Source organism: Neopsephotus bourkii, unplaced genomic scaffold (genome assembly GCF_033783945.1).
Source record: "Neopsephotus bourkii isolate Nb327-2 ecotype Australia unplaced genomic scaffold, CSIRO-AGI_Nbou_v1 NB_1600, whole genome shotgun sequence".
Classification (NCBI taxonomy): domain Eukaryota; kingdom Metazoa; phylum Chordata; class Aves; order Psittaciformes; family Psittacidae; genus Neopsephotus; species Neopsephotus bourkii.
The window spans coordinates 3,697,008-3,715,588 of NW_026902076.1; the positions used below are offsets into that span (position 1 = coordinate 3,697,008).

At 38.3% G+C, this 18,581-nt stretch overlaps 1 protein-coding gene across 5 annotated transcripts in view; it reads right to left on the reverse strand.

The window, feature by feature from the left end:
* Positions 1–396: 396 nt before the first annotated feature.
* SUPT3H (SPT3 homolog, SAGA and STAGA complex component) overlaps positions 397–18,581 on the reverse strand; it is a 268,832-nt gene continuing 250,647 nt past the window's right edge. For 4 of the 5 annotated variants that reach the window (XM_061372275.1, XM_061372272.1, XM_061372274.1 and 1 more), the window contains exon 12: positions 2,469–4,255. In XM_061372275.1, the coding sequence (XP_061228259.1) occupies positions 4,214–4,255 (42 nt within the window). In that variant the 3' untranslated portion in view covers positions 2,469–4,213. Of the gene's footprint in view, positions 1,426–2,468; positions 4,256–18,581 lie in introns of those variants that run through there. The other variant, XM_061372273.1, reaches the window with a different exon arrangement.

Here is an 18,581-nt window from a genome sequence, read left to right on the forward strand (position 1 = left end):
AGATGACTTAGAGCTGAGAGCATCAGTATGGATTTCTGAAATCCAGGTTTTCTGAACCGTCCCAAGTTTCCCAACATGGGGCCAGTCATTTATCCTTTCCATGCCTCAGAAGAAATGGAGATAACAACACATTATTATTTCAAAGCAGTGCCGCAGGCATAAATACATGGAAGACTGTGAGGCACTAAGATAATACAGTAATCAAAGTCATACAAGTACTAAAGATTGACAGATCACATCTTCACAAAATCAGTAAGAAAATCTGCGAAGCATCTGGATGAAGACTAGTCCAGAAATGCACAGATATTGGTAGAAGACTCTTGCGCCAATATTTCTGTGTGATAGGAATTAAGATAAATGATCAATCAGAAATAAAGAAGAGAGTTATAAAATGTAAAATGAAACTGTATTATTATAATTTTAGTTCTTGATTTTCTTTATTTATCTTTCCAGCTCTCTTCCACTACTAATCTATCTTGTTTAGGAAAAACAGTATGTAAGTATAGTGGAGCTTGATTACTGAGAATGGCTATTAATGTAGTGTCTTAGAGTACTCTCTAGCCAGTTAAAGAACTCTTAACAGTAAAAGATGAAGGTTTCCTTCAAATTTTCAGGCATCTGCCTTCTAAAAGTTTGTTTCAGTTGCCAGTATTTCAGTGATTTATAGAAGTCAAAGTATCTGATTTTTGTCTCCCCACAATAGATCAGAGCTATTTTTTCTTATTACTTTGTAAAAGGCAACATCATTATCTGAAGCAGAAAAAACAAGAGCTACATTAAAGATACAGCTTTCAAAATACTTTTTAAAGGCATCTGGCCTTATTTAAACCGTCAAATTTACATTCAGTTCCTTCAGGGATGGCTCTGTTGCTTTGTGCTGGCTCTCTGCCCTCCGAATAAAGCCCTGGATTTAATGCATGCCACCACTGCGTTTCCCTAGCTGCACCACCACTCGGTGTAGATATATAGTAGAGGTATAAAAAGTCTAACCTTGGACAAGATGATTCATTTAGGCAAGGAAAAAAACGCACCCTATAACTATGTAAGTTTCAACTAGAGGTTAGAGTTGTGACTAATGTCACTATCTATTTATTCTTGAATTATTAGTAGAAGTGTTTATGTACTATGAAACATTCTGTATGAGCTAGACGGGAAGCTATAAAACATTTTATGAGATCTAGGCACGGCTGATGGCAGAATGTTAATACAACGCTAAGGTTCATCTGAATTCAAGAAGTGCCAGAAAACACCTCCCCCCGCCAGTGATATCTATACTTGACAAAGAGAAGTGTACTCTGGAAACCCAGGGGGGCAAATTCTGCAAGGTCCTCAGTGTCTCTGGAGAAATATGGAGCACTGTCAGTTTCTCCTGATTTCCAGATGAAGGCAGGAGTGTTTTAAAGGGCTTTATTTTCTCAGAAGAAACCCCGAGGAAGGACAGGCCAGGAAATGAGACGAAGCCTCATTAGAAATCTGTGCTGTGGCTCTGTCACCTCTGACAATTTTCAAGCTGACTTATCATCCTTGTTTTGTGGATGGCTGGACTAAGAAACCGAAAAGCTAGGTAGTGTAACCGGACAGCAAGGAAGACATGGAGCGGAAGTGTTACACAGTCTTATTCCTACTGAAATTGGTTCTGTTTCCCTTCTTCAGGTAACTGATGTTAAATAATCATCATAAACTGACTCAGTTACTACCAATCCTTGCTAAGGTTCTTCAAGTTGAAATTATACAAGCACAAATTTATTTGTACACAGTCATTAACTGAATCTCAAACTGGTTTTATACTTACAGTACAGAAAAAAGTTTAAGATAAAATGTGTAGTACCAGCTTAAACATACACTTCTGCTTCTGCAGCACATACAGTGGTGCTAGGACACACTCTGTATGCAGCACAAGTCCTGGGGTCACTTTTGTGTTTTAAATTGAACAACCCTGAAGATTAATGAAGAAAGTGATTACTTCCCAAAATAAGAATAAACTCGGTTAGTGCAAGATAGGGACACACAACCCACCTTGTTCTACTCTAAATTCAGCTCTCTGACTTGTGTAGAGAAGTGAAAGGTTATTATATGGGTTTACTGGGCAAACCCAGATTTTATAAATAATTGCCTGTCAGACTGTTCAAGATAGACAAACACACAGCAGACCAACAAAAACATGATCTGTCATATTTCTGAGAGAAATGTATGTCGAGTCTTCATTCTCTGGGATTTTAAGTAGAGCAGTAAAAAGCAAGTGCCAGTATTTTTCCTGCTTATGCATATTTTAAAATGTAAAATCTGGGAGAGATACAGCTACAGAAACTAATTTGATTCCAGTACCCAGTGCCTGAAACGGTTTCTTCTGTCTCTATCCCTGCACATCGAAACCAAATACAATAAATGCTGGTGTCCTTTAAAAAAGTCTGTATGTTTGCAGCAAGCATATAATTTTCTATGATTAAGGACGCCAAAAAAAATAAGAGTGATGATAAAAAGAAAAGTTTAATCATATATTTCAAGAAGCACAGATGAAACATCAGAAAACTTCCCTCCCTCATTTAATACACTGCATTGTACACATTACTTTTAGTCCTTTACACACAAATTGATTCCAGAAAATAGAAGCGTAAGCAGGTAAAACAAAAAAGCAATTTATGAATGGCAGTAATATTTGATGCGTAAAGTTCACTTTCACAATATTTTGGTTGTAAAGAGGCATTTTTCTGTTTATTCAAAATATAGATGTATTTTTAAAGTTTTTGTAAGCAGGTCCAGAAAAGCAGAGAAACAAAACCACTCACAAAGGACAACAAGAGCATACAGTGCGAGTAAAAATTAAGACCTCACATCCTAAGCATAAAAGAGGAGGATGGCTGAACTGTATACAAGTGGTATTTTGCTATCTCCTCATGATATCTTGAGCACTCTGTATTAATTTGGGGTTTAAGTTAGATTTCAAGGCTGGGCTTAGAGTAGCTGGAGCAGAGCCCCTGGGCTCAAGGGGTACCACAGGGATAGAAGCAGTCCATGCTTGTATATCCTGATGATGGGCTGAAGCATGAGCCCTTTTCTCTGGTCAAGCATCATTGTGGTCAGCTCTATATTTGTACAGTTTTTATGGGAAGAAATGAATGTGCTTTTGAGGCCAGCAAAGGCTGGAGGAGCAGTGGATGGGGAAGAAGCATAGAAGGAGGGACTGAGATTTAAAAAATAAATCTGAAAACAAACAACGTGAACTAAAATAAAAAAAAGGCAAAAAGCCCATTTCTTCTTTAACCAAATCCAACAGTAATGATGTCTTTGTCAATAACAGAGACAACATCTGCTTCCTGCAGCAAACGCTGAGCAAGTACACAGCGTTAAGCCTTTGCCTACAACCACTGAGACAGACACAGCTATTTAAGTACTTTAGGATGCATTTTTTATGAATAGGGGTCCAATCCAGTGCCAAATCACTGCAAAGGCTCTCCTTGATTGCAGACACTGATGGCTTGAGCCTTAGGAGACTTAAATACTTAGAATTTTGGGGCTGGTTTAGCCTATCCTTGGATGTGAAAAAAAGAAGTCTCTAACTGGTAAAGTACAGTTAATCTGAACTTTTTTTTTCTGAGTATCTTTGGATCTGAACTAGCTATTACTCTCATAAAAAAAGCTCCTCATTGGATTAAACTGGATTACCCTACCTGAACAGTTAAAATTTTTTTGGGAGGAATAGTGAAAATAGCAAAAAACTGTGGAAAACAGTTTTTCTTTCAGTAAAGATCATAAGGAAAACACATATAACCTTTTAATAACCTTGAAAAACCCATATAACCCAGTCTATCTCTGGCCTCTTTCTGCCTCATCCTGCTTTAAAAAAAGAAAATATCTCTAGGAGAACATACAGACTTCCAAAGACTTAAATAAAAATGACATTGTATTTCAGAAAGAAGCTGACAGCAGTTAGTCCCCTGCAAACTTCATATTGTCTGATCTGCATTCTTGTCCACCTACACCCTATCCCAAACATCCTGCCATTAATTAGCTAAATGTTCCAGCTAGTAAACAAGAATAACGATTGAGGGGGCTGGAAAAAGAGACAGTCAGCCAGCAGATAGTCACAACAAACCAGCCCACTCAGTGGTACACGGAGACATAGGAGCTTGTATTTTTTTTTCCTTCCATGGAGGGGAAAAGAAAATCACCTTAATATAACACTGTCTTTCCTGTTGCTGCAGCCACATTCACATTAGCAGGCGAGAAAAGTCATCCCATTTCTGCGGTAGGCACTCTGTCAAAGAAAGAGAAAATCTGTAATGAATTATCACATCAACTTAAATGAGGGAAGAAGGCAGAGAGAAAGGCAAGGCTTTCTTCCTGTTTTGTAGACTATTCTGGCTGCAATCTAATAGTGTGCTTAATCTGAACATTTCTGGTGGGGAAGCTATGAGCAACCACTTTGTCTATAAAAAAATCAGTGTGGTTAACAAGTGGTTAGCGACTATTTCAGGAGAGCAAGAGATATGCAAAAATGCAACATCCTATTTTGTTAATTGCCTGCAAAATAGATGATGCCAAAACTATACACTATTATGCTGAATCTGTTTTTCCCTTCTAAGCATGTGTTCTCTATTCACTATGTTCAATAATCATTTCTAACCTATCTATCTTAATAGTCTATAAACTACTGAATAATTACAGCTTTCCAATCTTAATTTACACTCTGGGTCTAAAGTTATGTGAACAGACACTGGGATAATCCCCACCCCCCAAAACCAAATTAAAGACCCTCTGGTCAGCACAAAATAATTTGATATCCCCCATATTGTGACCTGGAATCAAGTGTTTCTAGTGCTAAAGAAACACAAGAGTTAAATAGCATTTGAGAAAATAATTTTAAAAGATCCTGGGACAATGTCTCACTAAAATACCTTTCATACATTTTTAACATCTCTTTCTGAATCAGTACAGGAAAGTATCCCTTTTTACACCAGGCATGCTGGAAACCCTATATTTTAAGGGGATATTCTCAGTTTAAAAATGTGTTTGGTTTTTTTTTTTGTTAGGTTGGGTTTTTTTTTTGCGATATTAATGATAGCTTCAAAAAGGGAAGGAGTGCAAATACTTTTGCTTTATTTGGTTCACCTTCAGCAGTCACTCAGTTTCAAAAATGAAAATAGAGCCATCTATTTTATTACATTTAGTGCTTCGTCAGATTATTTTTTACCTCTTAAGTTCAAGCACTTAGGAAGTGCCATATATAACTACCATTTTTAGTGGCTCTACCAATTTCCTAATTAATTTCAGAAAGATCAATTTCTCCTCCCTTAAAATAGAATTAGAAAAGTATCAAGAGTTAAGGATAACCTCAAGCAACTTTGTATATAAATAGTATTTAGATTGAACTGTAGGGAAATAATTTCAAAACCAGCAAGCATGTATTCCAAGAGACATTTACAGACACTAAATATGCAAAAGGAAATATGTGCAAGATGTTTATTACAGCATCCTTGACACTAACATCATACTTCAGTGTAGCGACCTAGCAGTATATCGCATTAAAGCCAAAGAGCAGAGTATTAGCTCTGGGATATACAGCCAGCCGTCAGACATGACATTATCACCAAAAACAAAACAAAAAAGAAATCCAAAGACTCTATATCCAAACACAAAATGCACAAAAACAGACTAGCCAATAATTTTGAAAGGATCCAACATATTCCCACAACCACGAGCAGCAAGTCCAAGGGAGTTTGGATCTGCAGCTTGCCCAAACCATTATGGTTGGCATTTTGAAGTTGATGCAAAAGTAATGTTTTCAGCAAATTGACCCTGATATTTAGACAGAGCTTTATAACCAAAGTGACAACCTTTAACACATAAACAAAATATTCAGGGCTATTGTGCAGTTTGCTTGAAGATAAATGAACCCAAGTACAAAGTTGGATCTACATGAAAGATAAAAGGTTGAACTTTTCAACAGGAATTTTGGTTGCAAAGCAAAGTTGGGCTTGGCTGGGCTCACCTGGGAAATAAGTTTAAGATTTTCCAACATGGGCAATATTACACAGTTAGTTATACCCCTGAAAAGGTCATTTTAGAAGCAAGTTTCAGAGGAGAGAGGATAACACCTTCAGAAAGTTAGACACACCCACGAGTCTATATTTAGCCATATATTATAACTAGTGTGGCTATAGTTAGGACTGAAAACTATTTCCTACTTAACTCACTGTTTCACATACTTTAAACTTTCTGAAGCATTTGCCCTTCGGCTGAAATTTCCTCTGCTTTAATCTCTGCCTGAAGTTCAGTTTCTTTGGAAAGGACCAACAAAATTCTTTAAGCCATTTTGAAGTTCAGCAATAATGAAAACAACACTTTTTTCCTTCCCAAGCAAGAGAAAGTGATTCTGATATATGCATATTTTATTATGGAATTTAGCCATAAATTGAAGCATTATACGCAGAAACAATCTTTACCTTCAAACTCAGCTTAAAGGTAACTGTTTAGAAAATTGGTATTTCAGAGGAGTTGAGTTTGATTCATCCCATTCCATAACAAGATAACACTTAATTCTTATTTCGATACGTTACTAGATAATAAAGGTTAACCTCCAAAATGCTTTTATGCATAGCAAAACTATTTTACAGTCATCCCATAGTTCTGAGTTATATATCTTTAAGATCTATACAGCTGAATTTGTGATCCTAAAAGACATATCTTTACATGTCAAGAACTGCGAAGAGGAAAAGCAAGATATTTTTTATGAAACTTATGTGTATGTGCCCTTGCAAGAAAGAGTTTCTATGTATGTGGCAGTCATTTAACACAGTTTGATACAACATAAAGGTTTTAGATGATGCTTCTTGGTGCTTTATGCCATTTTGGCAGTATCTAGTGTTTAAAAAAAATGTGATTACTTGGCTCAGAATTACAGATAGAGGATGATGCAGACTTTTGATGTGGGATTAAAATGGTAACCCATTGCTGTATGTATTTTGCTGGATATGTCTTGCTATAAAGCCCAACATCAGGAGATAACAAAAGCACATGGTCAACCATGGAGCTCATTTTGGGCATCTACTGCATTTTATGTGTGCTCCTTCTCAAAATTTACTGTCTACCAGACTGTGCTTTGTGGGTTTTTTTCTTCTGTAGGCTATTTGCCATGGTTGAAGGTCTGTCAGCATGTTACTGTACCCACTGTGTGCACAGGTGGCCAAAGGACCACCTTTTAGACATGGGAAATCACCCAGCTTGGCAGAAGTTACATAGTTCACTTTCCCAGAACAGATTCCATGATCTGAAAAGTTGGTATAACCTTATTTGGCCCATTTAGCTCTCACAGAAATATTTCTTGCCCCTTGCTACCATATGACAAGATTTTGCATGCCCCTTCTCTGACCTTGATGAAGGTGAAAGGACAACCAATTTAGGTACCCTGTGAAGCGTCTTGTCATGGCTTCTCAGGCATCCTCTATTTACCTATAATACAGGAACCCTGCCTCGAAAATATTGCTCCTTCAAGTTATTAAAGCACAGTGGATTTTGATATAAAGATCTTCTTGGGAACGCTATCATTATTTAGCAAATGAAGGTAAGGGTTTTTTTCCAACAGTCTGAAAGGAGGTACAATGAAGCAGAAAAGATGAGCAGTGTTCACTGCTGTGATTCACCTGACATGAAATAATCATGTTTTGCCCTTAGTTTGCTGAAAGAAAGGAAAATTAACATTTTAAAAAAGCAACCTGGAACAATAGGTATTAGTCAAGCAGCAACTCAAATTTCATGAAAAATCATCCATTTCCACTCTCAATTTTTGGTCCCATAGCTCATCTGTAGTGGTAGCCTGAGGTAGCATATTATGAACGACCACAAAAAAACACTGTATGAAGAGGGCAGCAAAAGTCCCATCCCCACAGAAGGTCACACAAAGCAAAACAGTCTACTGAAGAATTCTTAGGACCAATTTAGGGTCAGATAATTCTATATAATAATATACAATAATAATATATCTTGTGTTTGTTAGCACAAGATATACTGAAGCTGTGATCTACAGAAACAAGTCCCAGCGAAATATGAAGATGTGAGTACTCCTCAATTAGGTAACGCATAAGGTTAGAAAACTAAGACTTCTGAACAGGCACCCTGGCTAGAAATCGTTTCCAGTTAACAGTTCACACTAGTGCATAATTCCACAGCTGTAGCATGATGAGGAAGATTAATTTTGACAGGAGAAAGACAGCTGTGATTTCTGCGTGGGCTGATGTTTAATTCTTATTCAGAATAAAATTTGGAAAGTCTAGGATAAAACATCTCCAGCGGGCATTCTAGACACTAAAGTTTATTGGGCCAAATCCTCCATTGGTTTAAGCCAGGAGTTCTGCTTACATTAAAACTAAGGCACAATGTCATACCACAGGTCTGTTGTATCACTTAAAAACTGTAAAGCCTGAACTATAGGTCCCGTATAAGCAAGTTACAGTACAGCATTTTTAAAACTTAAAGTCACCCTTTCTTGGTGTCCTCTTGTATGTGTGTGGGCAAGTGGTTTAATTACAATGCATAAAGTGGAATGGCAGACAGAGACATCAGAATCAAAGAGCAAGTCCTGGCTGAACTTCATTAGCAAACATAAACACAAATAGGCACATCTTGTTTGTGACATGCCACGGTCCTTTCCTCCTTTGGTAATTTTGCTCTATTCTCTCGCATTTGCATAAATGTAAATCGAACCATATGACTTGAACAGACTTATGATAGGGGAATCATATGCAAAACTTCTTTTCATTAAATAATCATCTTCATGCAGTCTTTCAATGTTACTGTGAATATCAGGGAGGACTGGATCTCAGACAGTGAAAGCCTTTATTTAAGAACAGTGGAGGGAGCCCTGCCCTTTAAATAAGAGACATTCTTGGAGCAGACACTGGCTGGCAGGATGGAAAAAAGGATGTAGCATTAGCTTTCATTCCATTCCAAATAACCTGGAACCCATAAACCACAAAGATTCTCTAATTTTAAATCTGCTCCTTTCTCCCTGTGTCTTCTTCCCGTTTTATTTGGGGAATGTTAACTTTGAAATTTCACTATCCCTCCATAATATCAAACAAGTCATCCTGCACAGATTCATAGCCCTTTGCACATCTACAAACACCTACGTTAAACCCCCTGTGATTAAAAGTTTACTGCTCTAATTTTTCCCAGCCTGCATAGAAAAACCATACACAAAGAAGTGTCAGCTTATTTAGAGATTAAAATAACAATTAGTTTAGGAGGCAAAGTATAAGCACAATTGTTATAAGAAGAAAATCCGTATGTTGCTTAGAATTAGTTGCTTCTGTTTAATTTTAAATAAATTTGTATGGATCTAAACTCTCCTTATTAAAAGTGTGTACATGTTACAAAAGAAATATAATGGATAATTCTCTCTCCAATTATTAACAATAGCACTGAAGGCTCTAATTCTATAAAACCACCTTTAATCAGTAGCCAAAGCACAGATGCCTGATATTACTCAGAGGGTGAGGGAATGTTTTATGTATATAATGTTTACTACATGGTCAATAATGTAGTAAAGTCTACATTCAAGCAAATTCAAGCAAAGCCCAAATATGTATCTGTGAACACCCAGGTTTACTAGATTATGATGCTTTGGATGATCTGCCCTGCTGTATTCATGAAAACTCACAGATTTCACTATGATGAGGCCAGACTGGTGTACTGAAATCTATAGCATCCATTTACCCATACAGTGGTGGTCCCTCTGGAAGCCCAACCACATTTGTGTTTAAGCTAGTCCCAGAGACACTACAGTTAGGTGTGAGAAACACCAACAAACGACTCTGTTCCTCAAGCCTGCTCCTTAAGCCTTCAGCCATCCAGTGAGACAATGGCAACAGCAGTGGCTTCCACATCATAAGCTGCTGTCCAGGAAGGTGACCAAGATAATCAGCACGCTTTATATAGGTAGTCGCAGACATCGCACACTGATAAAAGCACTGCTTCAGTAAGCAAGCCTTCAACAGCTTGTAGCAAAATGCTTTCCAGCAAAGTCAGTTCTGGGCTTTGATTTACCTTTTATATGCCAATGGTGTAAACTTCTTCAATAATCATACAAAACCATGCTGCTGTGCCCTGGAACAGGATATATACAGGATATATCATCCAAGTATATTAAAGAACATAATCTAGATCTCAGCTACCCAACTTTTTTATACAGTTGCTCTCTGCCACTGGCAATAACGACATTCCCAAGGCCAATGGAGACATAGGATCTCTGAAAAACAAGGACCAAATGTATTTCTCAGACACCTCATGCATTACTAGCAGTGGAAGGAGAACAAAATGTAGGGTTTGTACTGCTGTCCTTCAGCTTATTTGGCCAAATTTGCAATACAGCAGTTAACTAGCAAACACTGTTCTCAGGGCTGGGTTGGTATTATAAAAAAGAAAAATAAGGCAAAAGGATCATGGCTTCTGTTGCAGCAAGAACCCGGGTGTGGGAGTGGGGTGCCACTGTGTGCCAGAAGAAAAAAAAGAACAAAATTGGTAGGGAGAGAGAGATCATTTTAAGTTTCTCAGCGGGTACTGTAAACAGTGGAGAAAGAAGGAAAAAATTGAACTATAAAACAATACTTGGCAGCCAGCTTTGCAAAACAAACATATTTTCATAAAATTCTTCCCATCACTGCCACCAACTTTAATAGGCTTTATTTGTCTGAGTGCAAGAAACCCTTTTTAATTGTTTGAGAAAAGGCGACACTGCTTAGCACACTGATATAAATTCCTCTTCTGAGCCCTACTCAACCTCATGCTGCTCTCTGTTCACAGTCAGAGACAGGAATTCCTTCCCCCAGGCTGCAAAACCTGTAGCTGAATTCCATCACCTGCCTTCCCTGGTCCAAAGGAGCAGGCTGCTTCTCCTGCACAGCAAGACAAAACCCAGCAAGTTATTGCTGTGGGTCTAATGGCCCATAACTGTCTGCCTATGAAATGCCCTGGAGACAGCAGGTCTCCATGAGGCACCAAGCCCTGATGGATACAACCTGTTGGACTCCAGTGTAATTGGGAAAGGTCAATCCCTCCATTGCAATGGAAATACAGTGGTTCCCGAGTATCCCCAATCTCCTCATGAGCATCACAATTAGTTCGCTAATACTTTTACTGCCTTATGTCATCAAACTGGTCAAAATACTTTGAGTTGCTTGGAGGCCAATGTCTCCTCTTATGATGTGTCTCAACTTGCTGCTTTAGTAATAATGTATGTGGGCAACTTTATTATGTCTGAGAATGGTGTTAAAGCTAGAAGCTTTGAGACATACATAGAAAAGACTTCAAGGATGGTTAGATACTGAAACCTCTGGTTTATGACTCAAGGGCAGTGAACGGTCACAGAACTCCCATGTGAAAATATACCATTAATAATAAAAACTCCTTCAACCTGAGACTAATTCAGCATGAAATAACCTGGACGGCTCCCTCTTGCCAAGGAAGGCTTTTCTTGGCTTTTTAAGGTTTCTCTCTACTACTGCAGAGGCTCAGGTTCTTCTTCTGTAGGAAGTGGCAGAAGGGGTTAAATTCCTCCTCCATGTCACTACTCCTCATGAGCTCAGCATACGATTTTTAGTAAACTTATTTGGAAACAATATGGTGTGGTACAGTCGTCTGAGCACAAGGGCAGGAGCCAGGGCTGGGCTCTGCTCCCAGCTCTGACACTTACTCGCTGTGTGGCCTCAGACAAACCACTTAATGTCTCTGTGTTTCAATTTCCCCTGCCTTTGAAACAGAAATACTATCAATTGCTGAAAACCTTTTTTGAGGATTGCTTGATTACAGAGCTAATACAAGGCATTTTGAAAACACTGTATGCTAATCCATAATTATTATTTTCATTACATTACAACTTCCATTGTAACAGCTGAAATCCCAGATGTACAGAAATGGATGCTGAAATTGGATAGAAGGAGCAGGTATTACTTTGAAATAAATCCAATTATCTGAGCAAAACAAGGCAGTTCACCTACATTCTTCTCTTAAAACTGTTGAAATTCTAATGAGAAGGGCATTTTGCAACATACCTCTCTTACTCCACCCCCTGAAAAACATCCTGTGAGTGCTCTCTGCAGAGACCATAGCATCGCTGTTCTCCCTTTGATTCAAGGAAGCATTTCACTGGGGAAATGAGAACCCAACCAACAGTGCAGGGCAGAGAGTCAGTCTGTAAACAGAGGAATTTTCTCAGGCTCCAAGGCCCTTTGCTGGTGGCGGCATTCGGGTGTGGCCACTTCTAGCTGGGCTCCTTACTGACTGACGTGCTCTGTCTGCAGTGGGCGCCTGCTCACCGGAGCAGTGGGAGGTAAGAGGAATTAAGGTAATGCATCAGTGGTTGCCAGTGGAGGATATGGGAAGGAAAAATAAAAAGGAAAAAGGTTAAAAAAAAAGGAGGGGGGGGAAAGGGGGGGGCAAAAGAAATATACTATTTCAATCAAAGTCTGAAATTTGTAGAAGTGGTTTTGGTCTCAATATAGAAAAAATATTTATCCAAGAAACTCCTACTCGGGTGCGAACATCCTACTTCTAGTGGGATTTTGTTTGGCAAAGTGCTGTGAAAGAGTGGAAGCTAATACAGAGCATGTCTATAAACAAATATATTTATTTAGTACAGATTGACACATTCACTAGAGTATTTCAGTGATTACACGTGTAAAACTATTTCCTATAGTGGTTTCCTTTTGTGATTCTGCTAATTTATTCAATCCACCCCATTTTCATGCACTGAGTGTTACGAGCCATTTCAGCCACCCAGACTGAAACGCGCGTTTGGAGACTACATGCCTGTTTTTTCATTTCATCATCTACACATAATTATTTGGTGATATTAGGAATCTGAGCTCAAATGGAGGCCAACCAACATTTTAATAGCTTAAAAGTCATACAAAATGAAGTCTGCCCTGAGGTTAATGAGTAAGAGCCAAATCTTGAGGCTCTCGTTCAGTTTTTACTCACTCCTTGTTCAGGCAAAAGTTGAGTCAATTGTAGTTGGACTGATTAAAACCAGAAGAACATACATTTGGACCTTTCAGGTAAAACTGAATAAATTATGTAGGATTAGGCTGCAGAATGGCATCCAATCGATCTTTCACACGTATTTCTGCAACACGCTGGAAAAAAATCCAAGTGCTGAGGCAGTTTAACCAGTTAAAACAATACTTTAGCAGAAGAATGAATTATTAGACACTATGAGGTTTTATGACATTTATATTAGAAATAGCCCTGAATCAAAATACATTTTCTGGTCCCTCCTGAAACTCTGAAGACCAGGATCGAATCCAAACAAAAAATGGTCCATTAAGTATGAAAGCCAAATGTCCTTATACTTCAAAACAAACCTCCATCCCTAATTTGAACTTTAATCCAGGCATATATTGGTACAGTTGTTTGATGACAGGAAGCATATATAATTAAGACAATTAAAGGCTATTCTTTAATTATACATAGGATGTCCTACTCCTTATTCAAAGAATGCAACACGCCTGTAAAATACATAAAGCAGAGCAGGTAATTCCTTTGAATAGTTAACACTTTACTTCTAATTGGTGATAATCACAGTAAGATGCTCCTCCCTTAAGTAATAACCCATTTTAGTACTGGCCAGCCCCACCAAAGTAATGGCTATCCCATTCAAGCCAGATCTAAGCATGAGGATGTGGAAAAGAAAGCAGTGCGAAGAACAGATTTTTTTTCAGTATATGCAAAGCCAGTAAGAGAAGTTAAAAAAATTGGTAACAGGAATGATCTGGTCATCTGTGCACAATACCAGATCCCCTGACTTGGTCTAGTGTGGTAGCGTCCCTGCTCACTGTCTCCTGACAGCCTGCAATTAGGATCTCAATGCCGAAACATGTCGAGCATATGAAGAGCTCAACTGTGGGTGGCTTCATTTGTAAATGAGCAAGTGGGGACACGTAAAAAGCACAGCCTCCTCCTAATCACCACGCATGCTGCAGGGACTGGTTCTGCTGCCCCAGGACTTGGGTCTCTTCCCAGTGGCCACCTGCAGGACAGAAAGACTCCTTCAGGTATTTGGACCTTCAAAGAGCTTCTGGCAAGTTACGAGCTGCAAGGATGTACCAAGAAACTTGGGATCCCAAGGAAACCCAGACTTTATTTTACACTATACTTTTAAAATAACTTTATACCCACATTCATATGTTGGAAAAGCTGGTTCACAAGTCAAGGTAGACTTCTAGTCTCTCCAAAGTGTGGCTTAGCTTATCTATAATCTTCCCAAATGTTTTTCTGTCTGTCTGTTCCTTGTCTGCCTATCATCTTGGCAAAATCCGCCATCCTAGTGACATCAGATGGTCACTGAGAATAGCAGAAATCAAAAATGTCTTTCCTAGATCTGACTAAATATTCCCTTTGGTTGTTTCTCATTGATTAGTGTTTAGAGACAGCAGTAATATTTACTTTGTGAAGAAAATGAAATAACTAGGTGGACTCTGAACTTTCATACTACACTCCCTTCTCCATAGACTCACTTACACACAATACTTGCTATGGCACACTAAATGAAACCTACTTTGCAATGCTAATACAGACAAATGCCACTAACATTGGTAGGTCCATAGTCTGACCTATCACATCAAGCTCTCTCTTCTTCAGTACCACATCTCATATGTTTTCTTTTGTACCCAATTTTACAGAAGACATACATTTATATGCACATTTATAAAAATGATACTTGTCTGAAAACAAACCGGTCAGGCCATGAGATTCTTCTGGCTGATTGCCATTGTTCAGTCATTAAATAGAGGCCTACGAATAGGGAGATGGATTACCCGTTTGTAACTCCACCAAGGGCTTTTCATAATATTGCAGCCCATATTTTTTTAATAACATTGAGGAATATTTAAATCCTGTATGAAATTTTTTCATGAGTACTTCTTTGATGTTAGAACATTTTGATTTGTGTGCATGCTGACACCAGAACATCTCGATTACTTCATGTTCATTTATCAAAGAGTGCGGGGTAGATCCCGTTTGGATGTGCAATTATTGCACTAAATACATAACATGTGCTAATCATGCTGATAGCAATACCCCCACTTCCGATGGGTGGAAATACAAGAACAGAAAATAATTACTGTAAATTAGGTCTCATGCCTAACTCTATATTTACAGTAATTAAAATGGTTATTGTTACTAAAGCAATGAAAGTTTTTATGCTAAAAAGAGCAGAAAAGCGGTAGAGGAGTTACTGAGCTCCAAACCTAGAACACATTGGAGTTCCTTGTCTTAAAGATAATGGGACCCAGTGGGTCTGGACCTCAGCAAAAAGAAAGCGTGCTGTCTCAGTCACATTATTTATTGTAATGGTGTAATTCCCTTTTTCTTTGTTTCTCCTTTCCCCCCCTGCAGAATGGCTGTTGGTAAAATGGGAATGTCAAATCCAGGTTTTTGGCTGTCCAGTAGCTCTGAATTTCCTGGCTTTTTTGGCCTGAAATCAGACCCTTAACGTCGCTTTTGTGCATTTTGTTTTGGGTAATTGACATTAATTTTTAGGTTGCATCACTGACATCAATCAGCACTGTTCTCAGAGGACTAGAGTTAAGGGGCCACAATAAAAGGGCATGATATTGTTTCTTTTGTTTTATTTTTGGAGCACTTTGACTACTCTATACTTTTCCAGTTGATGTGACATTCTTTTTGTGTGAGACAGTGAAAAACATTACTGCCTGTCTTGTGTAAAAGAATACTTTGGTATTACAGTAAATGGCTCTAGAGGCTGGGACAGTCAGCCCTGGTTAAAAGTCAAGTTGATACCTTTTGTCTATGTAACACTTTGAAGAAACAGCAACACATTTCTTTAGAGAGCTATGTTGCCCGTTACAGATGTTTTCCATATGGCAAATGGAAGGTCGGCCCCTTCCCCCTCCATTCATCAGTGTTCTCACATTGTGGAAGGCATCTACAAAGACAACACGGCTGTAAATGATACTGCAACAGAAGCCTCCATCAGCACGTACTGTAAATGAACAAGATGATTTTCATTGTACAGGGCAGGAATATGCAATGTTGTAGCCCATTTATGGTGAGGATTTTGACTCTTCAGCTTCTCGTTTTACTAGTGTACTGTGTAATACTCTGGGCTATGTGGTCAAAAGAAGCCATACTAGGCTTCAGATGCTAACATGGTGAAAAGGGAAAAAATAGCTTAAATCAGTAGAAATTACAGCAGATTTTCATGCTGCATCAGATGGTGAGTTCAATACCTTCTCCCACTAATTCTTAAGGGTAGGAAGGAAAACCTTCTCTCACACAAAATCATAATTTTAAGAGCAGAAGTATCTGAAGCAGCTCAGTTCAGCTCAGACCTCTTTTTTTAGACATAGGTACACAGCTGCATACACAGCACCACAGGTACACCTTTATAACAGATAGCCTTTGGGTGAATAATTGATCTGTTACCCCATATTTTGCATTGCTCTTATCAACAGGTAGTAACAGCTACAACTAAAATGGACTTAGAAACACAGACAGAATTTTAAAAGGGCAGAGTTGCATTTCCAGATGTTTAGCACCTGTAATGGTAATCGTATCTGCAAAAGATCATACAGCTCCAAAGCGCCATTTTGTCATGCTTACAGTCTGGTTCAAATGAGTCCATCACCCTAGGTGTACTCAGGATGCTTTGTCCTTTCATAAATCCTGCTAATTCTTTTGGATGCTGGTGCTATGTGGATGCCAGCATGAATGCAGGTGTGACTTTCTTAGAGTTCAATATGTAGTTGAGGCATTTCCTCACATCAACCACTCCTTTCTCAAAACACATAACTGTCCTATCCCAAAAGCAGTAAACTTGAAAATAAAAAGGAACCCAAACAAACATCAAATTTGTGTAAAAAAAACAACATTTTGCCTATTTCCCTACACTTTTGGTTTTAGAGAAGGTAGGGAAGCCTCTGTGTTACTCTATACTTAGTTTATAACGGGACCATTATGCTTCTTCATGATAGTCAATATTTGTAACATATACAGATACTAGCTTGTATATTTTGCATTTAGTTATTATATATTATTACATAGTAGTAATATAATCTTTAACATTTCTGTAGTATAAACTCCACTGCTGAGATTTTGAAAGCCAACAAGTGATCTTAGCTATTTCACTCCTGGTCATTTCACCAGGAGCTAAGTAGCTAAAACTTTAAGTAGACCTTAAATAATATTTACTTAAACGTTTCTTCTTTCTTCTTTGGTTTTTCATTATAATTTCTCCCCCAGTTTTCTAAAATGTACACTCAGTGCTTAGAACCTACAAGATATTCTCCAATAACCGGAAAACTTTTGTTTCAACATATTTTCTTGTTCACCTTTTCCTGTTCCTCACAACATTTTTTTTCCCTACTTTATTACCTATTCTATTTTTTTTTAATCTTAATCAAATCTCTCCTTCTATTTATCTTTTTGCCCTCAGTTCAGTTTACCCACCCCGCCTTCCCAGCCCACTCTCCCTTCTTATGTAAGCCATTTCTCTCTGCTGCTCTTCTTTTCAACCTTATTTCTTCAGGTCTTTGTCTTTTGCTGAATTTATCTCCTCTGTAAAGTAGTGAAGGTCTTCTCTCTCGATATAATTCCATCCAAAACCTACTTCATTGTCTCTCAAACAGCTTTTAGCTCTACAGCTGTATTAGCAATCAATGTAGAAACTAGAGAAAACTGGATCTACTGCTTACAACAGTTGTAGGACAGAGAGTTTTGGCAATACCAAAAGGGGCATTGGGCATGCAAGGGAAATTCAGTGTTTGTGTGTAGGAGTAGTACGATCATAACACCAATTTGGAGCAGCCAGCAATTGGCATTCAAGGCACAGAGCCCTCAAAAGCTTGAGGGAGTTTTCATATTTCTGACAAGCTTAAGTCCAGTCTCGGATATTAAATATAAATGTAAGTGAAGCATGCAATTTTCTTTTTTCTTTTGGCTGTAATTATTCAGTTTGCTTAAGTAAAAGAAAGCAGAAGGAAGAGGGAAAAAAAGGCACATGCCACCTTCATATCAAAGAGAAGCAAATTTATGCCTAGCCCATTGAAGAAATTGCTCAATTCACCTTTGTGGAAATGTTCCCATTGTGAAAGGCTGAGGTGCTGCCCCAGAAATGGTGGCCCATAGGTTTGCTCTGAGACTCATAAGACATTCTAGCAAGCTTCTATTTTTTCTTGATAATGTGGTGTCACTTAATTGCTTTAATAACTCCTTCCTTCGTCTTTAGCTGGGCATGAGCCAACTCAAAATTTATGACTAAGCAAATGCAGAAATAGTGTGAAGTGGAGTGTGTTTTGGGGTGATACTTATTCCTTGAGGAGAGCTGCTGATGGAGTGAACCAGTGATCCTGGCACTCTGTAGGGGGATTAAATTAATCCATCCCCAGGAAACAACCCATTTTTGCTATGTAACATGTAGTACTTATGACAGGCGTTACAGAGCACAAAACTAGGGACAACAAAACATAAGCATTTCCACACTGCACAATAAAACATCTCAGTCCTGGTCGGGAAAAGAATATAGCAAAGACAGTTGCTGATTCAGTTTTGGCTTTTGAAGCAACCAGACA